General features: G+C 47.4%; 1 protein-coding gene and 1 pseudogene across 1 annotated transcript in view; both read left to right on the top strand.

The window, feature by feature from the left end:
• Positions 1-316: 316 nt before the first annotated feature.
• Positions 317-456, top strand: LOC114768667 (uncharacterized; annotated as a pseudogene).
• Positions 457-3,121: 2,665 nt separating this feature from the next.
• The window catches only part of ctnna1 (catenin (cadherin-associated protein), alpha 1), a 72,199-nt gene continuing 62,833 nt past the window's right edge, over positions 3,122-12,487 (top strand). Inside the window, exons 1-4 of the mRNA XM_028959456.1 lie at positions 3,122-3,299; positions 5,851-5,968; positions 6,248-6,443; positions 10,362-10,528. Of these exons, the coding sequence (XP_028815289.1) occupies positions 5,864-5,968; positions 6,248-6,443; positions 10,362-10,528 (468 nt within the window). The 5' untranslated portion in view covers positions 3,122-3,299; positions 5,851-5,863. The remainder of the gene's footprint in view (positions 3,300-5,850; positions 5,969-6,247; positions 6,444-10,361; positions 10,529-12,487) is intronic.

Here is a 12,487-nt window from a genome sequence, read left to right on the forward strand (position 1 = left end):
AGTCCACGGCCATGTCGCCGGCCTCTCCACCAATGAGATGCCAGGGGACTCTGAGATTAAAGCTAATGTTCATAGCTACCGTGTGTTTAAATGCAGCACAGTAATTATTCTTAATATCCTCAGTGTAGTACAGTTAATATCCTCGCTTGCTGCGTGATCGATTTCTTCTTCCTTCATTTTCTACCATTAGGCTGTCCACACAATTGTCCTTCCTGATGCAAGGATTCCTCCCAGTTACCACTCTGGATAAGGGCGTATAAATATAAATATACATGGTCTGGGACTGGCATAATCCCCAGTGGCTGGGATGCAATACTAACTTACCTGGCAGGGTTCACCCAGGGCGAGGCTCAGCCATTGCACTTCGGCTGTGCTGACGCCTGCAAATTCCCCAAATGTGGGAATCTCGACTGCAGAATTTCTGGTAGTGGGGGACAGCGTTCATGATTTTTTTTTTTTCGTTACAAAAGGTTTCTGGACTGGAATCTGGTCCTATAGCCAGAGAAGAACACATCTCTTATACAAACATTTTTAAGGTTTGACTGCTGGGTTTTGGAAATTATGACGTGGCAACAGAAAGGGCTGGTTGGAAGGTTAGTTCTTAGTTCCTCCCCTCCAAGATGCTGATAACTAGCAGGCTGCCACTTCCCGCTTCTATCTTAAACAACACCCTATATCCTGCATACGTGCTGCTTATCGTCTCAATTCACCGGCTTCCAAGCTCCAGAATAGTAAACTCTGATTAAAGGTTGGATGATTAAAGGTATACAAATCAAGTTGTCCAACAATTCATTTTTTAATCAGCGTCTCATCTGGGTTCCTCATCTGGGAAAAAAAAGAAAAAAAAAAGAGAAGCGAGCTTGTGCGCGGCTTTGTAGCGTCCCTGCGACCGCTTTGAATTGACTTTGGCTTCGTGATTGCACGTTTAAAAGAGGCGGCGGGGGGGTTTCTTAATTAACGGTCCACCGTCGCCGTCTAATTGAGGACTTTTTACCACCCCTCCCCTCCACCCGTCGCCGGCAGAGCGAGAACTCATTGTTAGCGCGCTCGCCGTGCCACGCCGGCTGATTTCAGATGATCGTCTGCGTCCTCCCTGTAAAGCAATTTCCTCCCCTGTATGCGACTGGTGTCATGAGCCCGCGGCCCTCGCCAGTCCTTCGTCACACCCCAAAAACGGCCTAAAGTTAAAGTGAAGTGATTGTCACATGTGATACACAGCAGCACAGCACACAGTGCACACAGTGAAATTTGTCCTCTGCATTTAACCCATCACCCTGAGTGAGCAGTGGGCAGCCATGACAGGCGCCCGGGGCTTTGCTCAGTGGCACTTTGGCGGATAGGGATTCGAACCGGCAACCTTCTGATTACGGGGCCACTTCCTTAACCCGCTAGGCCACCACTGCCCCACAGTCGGTGGCTTTTATTGGACTCTACTTCTACTGCCCCCGTAGAAGACGGAACGAGTCGGACCCAGGTGCGCCGGGAGGGTTAACGCATCCATCCTCCGGCGCTGTCACCCGGTTGTGTAAGGCCATTACGCACATTCACTTTTAACGCACGCGGCCCTCCCAACAACCTGTTTACGGCGCCCCCCACTTCATTAAGCGCCGACAAAAGCGCTCGGCTCCTGCGGGCTTGTACATTACATCTCACGCGGGCGTTCAGTCGCTCAACGACGCCGAGCTCCTCGTCCACGGCGGCTCCCGCTACCCCGGCTGTTCGGAGTGTGTAAAGGCAGTAAATCCCGGCCCTTCCTTTTACAGCCGGCGTGCTGAAAAGTATACAGCGGATGACGGCCGCGCCGGTTATTACCCCGTCACCAGGATGAGGGGGCACGTGGGAGAGGGTGACACAAGTCTGTTATTCCGGTGTCAGCTGGCCCACACAGCAGTTCTTTTTCCCTGGAAATGCGGAAACTTAATTGCCACTGCCGGTAGGCCGGTGGGCAGGTAGGTGCCTTTCCTCCGACTCTCTCCCCAGGTCTCTCTCTCTCTCTCTCTGGTGCCGGAATAACACACACACACACACACACACACACACAAACATAAAATGTGATTTGTCCAGCCCAGTTTGTCCCGGAGTCCCTCATCCCGCAGACTCACCTTGTTGCCATATTACCCACGAGGGGCGGCTTACCAAAAATGCATAGGAAACATGAAGCCGAGCACGTCAATCTTGGGGTGTCAGCGACGGTGTTTGCATTTTGTCACGGAGGTGCTGGCTGCTTCTGATTGATAGCAGAATTGCGGAAGCTAAAAGCGACCAGACTTCTTGTTTTTTTTTTTTTTTTTTGAAAGGTTCCCATTACACCTAGATTACACAGCCAACATGTTCCACACCGCTAATGCCACTACTAGAATAAACCATAATTATTATCGCTGTTGTCATTTCTGTGGTTCTTATTAGTAGTAGTCTTTCAGGTTTCATGTCCTCTTGGTTTCAGTGATGATTAGCAGACAGTTGACAGACGATCCTAGAATGAATGGCTCCAAAAAGTCTTCCAATCTACTGCTATAAGTTTCTATTTTTCGATCTGTTTTTCGATGTAAAACGACTCCCTCAAGATCTATGGAAGTGATGGGAAGAGGTCGGTTTCTGTTTCGGCTTTGAGGCAATTTGCAAATTTATGCTTAAGACTCGGGGTGTGGGATTCCATTGCAATCGCAATGCATGGCCTAAAATGACATCGCAATGATAATTATTCTATTTCATGATATTCATGAAAAAGTAGAAACAGTGCAGAGTTTCTCAGACCTTTACTTTACTTTACTTTACTTAGCAGACGCTAAGAGGACCCGGACAGGAGCTTATTGATAACCCATGACAACATATTTCCACATGCTCAAATTTTCTATGTTGATTTCATACTAAGGGTTGAAAAAGAAAGAAAGCTGAAATTTAAGAAAATATTGATATCCTTTTGATATAGTAACGACATATTCATAGTTATATATAACTGATGGAACTGTAGGCCCGTGTTTTATACTGTGGCTATAATATATGGATTAATTAAAAGAAAGCCTGTTAGTTTTGGTTTCCGCCATTCCCGTAAGGACAGGGAGAAAGGAAAAAAAAAAAAAAAAAGTTCCCAGTTTCCCCAGAGGTCCACGCCACGCCCTGCTCGCACCTGATCTCGCCGCCGTGGGACGCGCATTGTCCCGCTGGCTGCTGCGTGTCCGGGCCCGTCCGCCATTGCAGGAAGCCGCCGCGCCCCCGCAGAAGGACCGGGAGCCGCCGCAACTTTTCCGTGGAAGTTGGGGAGCCCTGTTCAAACTCCGGGAGCACCCGTCGTCGCCACCGTAAGACTTTTAAAACGCGTAATATGTTCTAGTTTCATTTAAAGACGCCACGCTTCTCCCGTTGCGCCTCCCTTTCTGTCGGGAACAGACGCGCTTTTAAAGGCAAACTTCAAAGCGGACAACATTCCTCCATTTTGAAACCTTGGCGAATTTAAAAGTCCCTCCCGTTGCCCGGTGGGGTTTTTTTAAAAAAGTTTCCTTTACGGCCCCACCGTGTTACTTTATCACCCGCCGGCGTCCCTCCCCGGGTTTTGCGGCGAATCGGAGCGCTTTTGTTCCGCAGCATCGCCGGGGTTTTGGCTTTTTTTTTTTTTTTTTAAACAATTCGACGTTCTTGGCTAGCCACCCAGCTATGCTAGCTGATTAGCAAGCGCAGTTCGTGGCCGGACTTTCGAGAAACGACTCTGTCGTTTTTTCTTTTATACTATCTTTTCTTTTATTCTACCATTTTTTATGATTGATTTACTTGTTTAAAATGTGTTTTTAATATTTTGCGTTATTTACGACTACCATTTTTAATCTTCATGCTTTCATCGTGTGTCCGGTTCGATGTCGGTTCGACCCAAGGTTTTTGTACTACGTTGCGTTTTACACGGTTCGAGTAAGTTGGTAGCGTTGCGCGTTTCCGTGACTTCCGAGTTGTAATCTCACCTGAGCGCGCGCGCCCGCTGGCCCCGCCCCGTCCGGCGCCGCCCCGCCCACCTGAACCCGCCCGGGCCGAACTCGCCTTGACCCATTCCGGGGACAGTTGGGGACTCTGTGCGGCTCGGGTGCGAGCTCTTTTTATCTCGCGCTTTTTCAGGTCGCTGGTGGTGCTTCTGTGCTTGGAGGGGTTTGGAAAAACACTTATGGTTTCATGTATATGCAATTTCCTGTTGGTCTGTCTGAAATGATCCATATGGAAGCGATATGTAAAGCTTCAAACTTATGCTTAAGTGACGTGATTGCATTGCTGCAACCAAAATGCGTCAAATGATATCAAAATATCTAATTATTCAACTGTGTGCAGTGAATGGTATATGTTAAAACATTTTTTTAGAAACAGTGCGATATGTAAGAGTTTCCCAACACACTGTAGGGAAACATTGATATGTTGTCAATGATAGCGCATTTAGGTAGGTGGTATATATAGTAATATTGACGTTAAAGATCTCGAAAACTGAAACTAGTTCACCATGCCATGACAGTCGCTGGAGTTACCTTTTTAGGGGAGGGGTGAGAAATTCTCTGGGCAGAAAAAAAGCCTTTCCCATTATGATGATGAGGACAAATTCCAGATCTGACAGAATGACCAAAGCTTTCTTCACACCTGTCGCCATTTCTTGCCACTGCAGGACATTAGACAGGCTAGGGGATCTCGTATTAATGTTAAATAATCTCATGATCGGGGACCTGCAAACTCTGACGGTGTGATATTTGGGAACGATGGACCAGGTTTATGTACAGACCCTCGTAAACGAATACTGATGGTATAATCACGCATTGCCTCCGCTTTTTACATTCCTGTTTACCCCAGTTTACAGTGTACTGTGGTACCTGAATGGTTAGATGTTGTCAGGTTAATTTTGTAACACCGAGTCAACATATCAGTCGTCGCATCTTACGTCTGTTATAGCTTCCGGCGAGCTTGATTATCGCACTCTCGGCGCGCCCCGGCTGATCAATACGACTGCAGTCAGCTGCATCAACGGGGGGAAAAATCGAAAAATGGGCCACAGCGTTGCTGGGCTGTACTTAAGCCTGTCAGTCGCTGATCGTTTTGGGGGGTCGACTGGCGTTACATGCCCGTTTACTTTACCTCGTCCGTATTGTGCACTGCTTAAAATGAAAAAGGGTACACTTAAACAACACAATGTACCACCAAGTCGATCACACTTCTGTGGAATCAAACTGTCCACTTAGGAAGCAACACTGGTTTTAATTTCACGTGCTGTTGTGAAAATGGAATAAATAGGTGGAAATTATAGGCAATTAGCGTTTACCAGAATTTACCAGACGCCCTTCTCCAGAGCAATTTACAATCAGTAGTTATAGGGACAGTCCCCCCCCTGGAGACACTCAGGATTAAGTGTCTTGCTCGGGGACACAATGGTAGTAAGTGGGATTTGAACCTGGGTCTTCTGGTTCATAGGCGAGTGTGTTACCCACTAGGCCACTCCCAGCCCGGTAGACGTCCCCAATAAAGGCAGCTGCCTGGTTCTGCAGGTGGTGACCACAGACTTCTCAGTTCCTGTGCTTTCTGGCTGATGTTTTGGTCTTATGCCATTGGTAGCATGAGACGGAGTCTAGAACCCACACAAGTGGCTCAGGCAGTGCAGCTCATCCAGGATGGCACATCAATGTGAGCTGTGGCAAGAAGGTTTGCTGTGTCTGTCAGCGTAGTGTCCAGAGAATGGAGGCGCTACCAGGAGATAGGCCAGTACATCAGGAGACGTGGAGGAGGCCCTAGGAGCCTTTCAAAAGGAAAAAAAAAAAAAGGGGGAGGACACATTTCGCTGTGTCACCGTGTGCTGTGCTGTTTCACAATGACAATCGCTTCACTCTCTTCCAGAAACTCTGCAAACATGACCAGCATTAATACCGCCAACATCAACTTCAAGTGGGACCCCAAGAGCCTGGAAATCCGCACGCTGGCTGTGGAGAGGCTGCTGGAGCCGCTGGTCACACAGGCAAGGAAGCTCGTTTATATTCTGTGAAAGTTTTTCTATTTAAATTCTAACAATAATGGAAAAAAGGGAAATGCATACAATTTTTAAAATTTTTTTTTTTTTGGCCAAGTTCCCCTCAGGAAGGAGGTGTGACCCCATTTATTTTTCCTCTGACTGGCCTTGTCAAACCTTGAGCATTCTAGACCGGTCCCTTACACTTTTTTTTTTCCGTTTCATTTCCCATTTCCAATGAAATGAATTTCTTATTTTTTATGAAAAATGTTTTGTTTCCCTTGTTAGGTCACAACCTTGGTGAACTCGAGCAACAAGGGACCGTCCAACAAAAAGAAGGGCCGCTCCAAGAAAGCCCACGTCCTGGCTGCGTCGGTTGAGACGGCCACGCAGAACTTCCTGGAGAAGGGGGACAAGATTGCCAAAGAGAGCCAGTTCCTCAAGGATGAGCTCACAGCTGCCGTGGAAGATGTTCGGAAGCAAGGTAGGCGTCGCTCAGGGCTCTTCCCATTAGGTGCAAAGCCCCTTCCACTCCATCATGCCCAAACAGACGGTCTATTTCCAGCTCGCGGCAGCAGCTGCCTCTCTCCGATAGGAATTCCAGGCATTTTCCGTGCTAAATGCCCATTGTTAGGATCTGTTATTTGGCCTTCTTAGGCTCAAAATACCCCCCCCTTGTCCCACGTTCCTCTTTACTTTTACTTTACTTTACTTTATTTGGCAGACGCTTTTATCCAAAGCGACTTACAATGGGAAGACACCAGCAATTCTCGTTCGATTTCTATAGAATATCAAGTATACAGACTAAGAGCCCTGATAAGGCTTAGACTTGTCATTGAAGAACATGCTCGGAGAGTGTTGGGTGCTAGACTAAGAAAAATTATAATGTATTTATACATTTTGTATTTGTTTGTTAAATGTGTATGCATGTGTATGTGTTAAATTTGTCGGTAATATTTTTGGAATAAGAGGGTTTTCACCTTCTTCTTAAAAGTGGTGATAGTCTCGGCTAGTCGTGTGGAGGAGGGCAGGTTGTTCCACCAGCCAGGGACAACAACGGAGAACAGACAGTTCCTCTCTGCCTCAGGCCCACGTTGTTAGACCTCATTGCATAATTCTGAATGCAGAACTGGAGTGGGCCAGTCAGTAGTGAACGTCCTGGAGTTGGTGGCCCTCCAGACGATACGGGGACTGCCGTTTCTTCGATTTGTGCATCTTTGTAGGGGCAAATTGGATTTGCATGGCGTTCTTGACTATTTTGTATTTTTTTTTGTCTTCTTTCGGCCCCTAATCCTTTTTCCTCCGTTTAGGCACTTCCAGGCTAAACAAGGCTTGTCATGCTCATTAGTGAACAGCTTGTTCTGTCTTTTTTTTTTTTTTTTTTATGTATTGTCTTTTCTCACCGTTGGTGAAATGACAACTGCAACTAGAACGCAGGAGTCTAGCGTTCTCCCAGTTGTCATGACTGGTATCAGACGCTTTAGAACAGTTTCCTGCACCTGTCAGATGAGGACACGGACGAGCTGTTTCTACCCGAGCCCGCGCTCTCCTTTGGCTTTTGGGCGGGAAAATAACCATCAACTCTGCGTCTCGTTCCTCGACGTGGGCTGTCTGCGTGGCTCCAAACACTCGGCGTAACCGCGCCGGCGGGAGAAGAAGCTGCCTGGCGCGCTCTGACGTCGGCGGCCGCTTGTCGAAACGACGCCTCTGTCGGCGCGCCATTCCGGGAGTGTCGGGCTGAGGTCGGCGCGCTGTCACCGGCGCGGAATCCGGTCCTTGGGACGGGGCGGCTATGCAGGCCATGTGCGGTCATGCGGGGACGGGCTGATAATGCAGCCATTGACTGGTGCTAAATCCGCGCCCCTCCGCGATCGCGTGGGCTTTCTGTAGCCGGCGGCGAGAAACCGTATCCCGCTCGGTTTAGGCCGAATACAATGTAAATCTGCATTTTCTGTGAAGTGTGCTAAAACGTGGCATGCGCTGACCTTGCAAATCTCACAAAGCTCGCATCCAAGCGTATCTGGACATTAAGTTGCGGAATTTCTACCGCTTCACAGAATAATTTAGTACGTCGCCTGCTAGGTGAATACTTTACTTTACTTTACTTAGCAGACGCTTTTATACAAAGCGACTTACCAGAGCAATTCTCGTTCGGTTTCTATAGATTTTGAGTGTACAAAACTAAGAGTCCTGAACGTGCTCGGAAATGAAGTGCTAGACGAAGAGAATGTATTTTGTGCAGTGTGTACGCATGTGCGTGTGTAAGTGTTAGATTTGTCTGAAATACTTTTTGAATAAGTGGGTTTTCAACTGTTCCACCAGCCAGGGACAACAAAGGAGAACAGAGTCGATTGGGATCGGAGACCCCGTGAAGAGGGACTTTTCAGTTCGTTTGCAGATCTGAGAGGGCGTGTAAATTCACATTTACAGCGTTTACCAGACACCCTTCTCCAGAGCCGCTTACAATTGGTAGTTACAGACAATTAGGGGTAAGTTAACTCAGGGACACAATGGTAGTAAGTGGGATTTGAACCTGGGTCTTCTGGTTCACAGGCGAGTGTGTTACCCACTTGGCTACTACTTGGCTAGCTAGCTAGCTAGTAGTGTATTAATATAAGAGGGCGCACTTCCATTTACAGCCCTGACATCAACATTTCTTATTGTGAACCCACCTTTTAGACGTTTTGCTAATTTTACTTTGAGGGGAAGAAACGTTAAGTGTGGTTACCCCCCCAAACAAAAGCGGGAGAAGTTTGGTAAGAAGGCGACGTGGATGAAACACTTGATGTATCCCCCCTCCCTCCCCGAACGCTTTGTGTTCTTGAAAACAGCCGTACATCACCCAGCCCCGAGCTGCTTTGCATTCTTCAGCGCTCCCGTGCTCAAGTCTTTATTTATTGCAACAACTGCGACTTATCTCCTGCTAGCTCTCTGCGGAGAGGATGAATAATGCCTCTCGTGTGGTGATGCCTTCCCTGATGTCTCCTGGGTGGCATCCTTTTCGTGTCACGTAGCATTTATTTATTTTTTGGACGTCCATTTAAAAGGATCCATCGCCAGTCCACAGCGGTCATTCTTGAGGGGGAAACTGCTTTAGAGGTGATGGATAGGAGTTTATTAAAGGTGCAGTGATCGCTATCAGGCCTGTGAAAATGGTCTTATTGATTGGGCCCGCAGACGGAGAATGGCGGTGTTAAGGTGTTGAATTTTCTTTTTCTTCGAGCTCTCGTTCCGCTTTCCAGGATCTCCCAGCACTGAGGTTATTCACGGACTCCGGCCAGGCAGAAGAAAAAAGTAGGCCTAGCTTCACCACTTCCTCTTGGAGGGTAGTGTGGGGGTTCTATCCCGAGGAATAAAAGGAAGTGTGGGTAGTAGGCGAAGGCTTCAGCAACCAAAACCCTTTAATTAAAAAAAAAAAAAAAAGTTGGTTTCATTGAACTGTGACCCTTCAGTCACCCTTTTGGCCTATTAGCATTGGACTCTCTTTTAATTGTACATTTGGGGAACAAATTTGGATATGAGGAGCATTCCATTCCAGTTTCATCTTGTACTGTCTCTTCTGCCAAAAACTGCAGTGACGTCAGACCACTAGATGTCACGTTTGCCGCAGTCTGCCTTGGGTAAAATGCGTACGTGAGTTGATCTGCGTTTTTTTGGGGGGGGGGGGGTCTTTGTAGGACTGGTTTCATGAAAGGGTTAACATTTAACCGGGGCCGTGGTGGCCTAGCGCGAGTAAGGAAGCGGCCCCGTAATCGGAAGGCCTGTCATGGCTGCCCACTGCTCACCACGGGTGATGGTTAAAAGCAGAGGACACGCAAACATTTTCATTTATTTTTGTTTGGTCAAATGTTATTTTAGAAAATCCGCAGTAAAGTCGATAAAGTAAACTGCGACGGGGTATAATGTGCTGTAACGCGTCGTTCAGTGGGAGCGAAAGTCCGGTGACGACACCGCGGCAGACAAATCGGACAAGGAGCTTTTGTTGTTGCTCTGAATTGACCTGCTTTCAGTTGACTGCCTCTGTGTGTGTGTGTGTGTGTGTGTGTGTGTGTGTGTGTGTGTGTGTTGGAGGTCGCACGGCTGCACATCTATGCAAGCTGTCTGGAAAATCACAACCCCGACCAGGAAATTGAGTGTGTCCACCGGGTCCCTCGCTCCGCCGGTCTTGCCGCCATGGCCTCTCCGAGACTGTCGGAACGTGTGCACAGTGACCACAAACGATCTCCGTTCCTCCTCTCCTCCCAATTATCTCCCGGGGGGACCTGATATCGTGTGTAAAGGGCCTGCTGACCGCTAATGAGTTGTGCGCCGTAATGGCCGCCGCAATGGAGTAACAACCCGTTACGTATGTGTGGTGGTGATGATGATGCTGATGATGATTGTGTGTGTTTTGTGCCTGCAGGGGATTCCATGAGACAGGCGTCCGGGGAGTTCGCCGAGGACCCGTGCTCGTCCGTGAAGCGGGGCAACATGGTGCGGGCGGCTCGCGCCCTCCTCTCCGCGGTCACTCACCTGCTGGTGCTGGCCGACATGGCCGACGTCTACAAGCTCCTGATGCAGCTGAAACTGGTGAGAGAGAGACGGGCGGCTCCCACTCCACCCGCAGCCACTCCCTCTGCGTACGGTGACATGGACGTGATTAGAACGCACCACCTCGGGCTCGTCCCGCCTTTTCTTTCATTTATGAGCCCAGCAAAAGTATAAATTCCCAGATGACATGCTGCCTCTTTCAGATACTGCTGCAGTTTCGCATCGTTCACCGGCATCTCTGGAAGTCCACGAGATGAAATATGGATGCGGGAGTGTATGTCTTACGTTATTTAGGGTTGGGAAATATGGCCAAAAAAAATGTACTTTCCCATATTGAATAATTACATGTTTTCTGATATTATCAGACTGAAGATTAGTTTTCAGTCAAACTTAGTGCGTTAGAGTCCAAATGAGTCCAGAGATGGCGCTATGTTTGGAATGCCATTATTTTCTTGCGCGCCAGCGGTGCACAAGGCGTCGAGTTCTGGGTGGTAGTAGCCTAGTGGGTAACACACTCGCCTATGAACCAGAAGACCCGGGTTCGAATCCCACTTCCTACCATTGTGTCCCTGAGCAAGACACTTAACCCTGAGTGTCTCCAGGGGGGGACTGTCCCTGTAACTACTGACTGTAAGTCACTCTGGATAAGGACGTCTGATAAATGCTGTAAATGTAAATGAGGGACTCTCCGCGAGCCTGACCCATTGTCGAAGCTGGTGTTTTTTTGTTTTTTTTTTTTAAAATCATAATCTTGCACAAAGCTGATCATCGAGATCAAGCTGATTTTATTATTTTTAATCATGATCATCGATTGAAATCATATAATTGCCCATATATATATATATATATATATATATATATATATATATATCACACACACATATATAGGTAAAAACACCCTTTTTTGTGGGGTTAATACCAGAGAGGCTTTTTTTTTTTTTTTTTGCAAAGCTTCGCTCTTTGACTGATTGTATCTGAGCGCTTTTTATAGCCGCCCACTTCATTATGGCTAAAATGGGGCTGTTGCCTGACTGTGAGGACGGCGGGAGTGAAACGGTGATGCCGCTGAGAACTGGCTGGCGGCCAGGCGTTATTTGTCCTGGAAGACCCGGAACGGAGGGACGGAGATGAAAGCCCAGTCGAATTTTTATTTCCTTCCGTACCTGTCCATTTCTCTCCATCTCTGTCTTGCAGTTTATCCTCATTTATTCTCATATTTTCTTCTGTTCGGCAATATACAGTTAAGAATAAAACACACGTCAGTTTAAGCTTGCTAGGTGAGTATTTTAACCTAGTGCATTTTTTTTTTACATTTTTTACAAGTTTTGAACATATATTGAAAAAATATAAGCCAAATGAATACATTTTAAAAAACAGCTCTGAATTTTTGTTATTCCCCCCCCCCCCACATCTGCATAGGACTGAATGTGACCAGAAATCTTTCGTTTATTTCCTCTCCCCATTGGCCGTTTTTCATTGGCCTTGTTGGAAGAATTTGCTTTGACAGTCCTGGCAGAGATGCACCTCTTATTTCATTACTATGTATTACGGTGATATAGTGTTGGCCCTAACCAGGTTACAGTCACATTTCTTCTCCAGGCGAGGCATAGTTGAATCTGGCCTGCGACGGCTGGTTAGGTTCCTGGCTCAAAATGGTTTTATGATGCCAGGTCTGCGAAGCGCCTTTGTCCCTCACCACAAGCAGACCTGCTTGGTACCATGAACCCCCCTCCCCCCCTCCCCCTCCCACCCTCCCAGTTGAAATGAGATTTTTGTCATATTTGGTAATAAGTTCTGATGGGTGTTTGTGGGAGCTGAGAAGCGTTTTGGGGGATATGTGCTGGTTTTCATCCAGTAAGCACAGCTGGGGGTGGGGGGTGGAGGGTGTAACCTTTTTCTCAGCTGTTGAATATTCCAAATCGAATTGTTTATAAAACTGCCGCGAGGACTACATTTTTCAGAACAATTTTCGGTTTTATAAGATGGAGTAAAAAGAAA

The sequence above is a fragment of the Denticeps clupeoides genome, chromosome 18 (genome assembly GCF_900700375.1).
Source record: "Denticeps clupeoides chromosome 18, fDenClu1.1, whole genome shotgun sequence".
Classification (NCBI taxonomy): domain Eukaryota; kingdom Metazoa; phylum Chordata; class Actinopteri; order Clupeiformes; family Denticipitidae; genus Denticeps; species Denticeps clupeoides.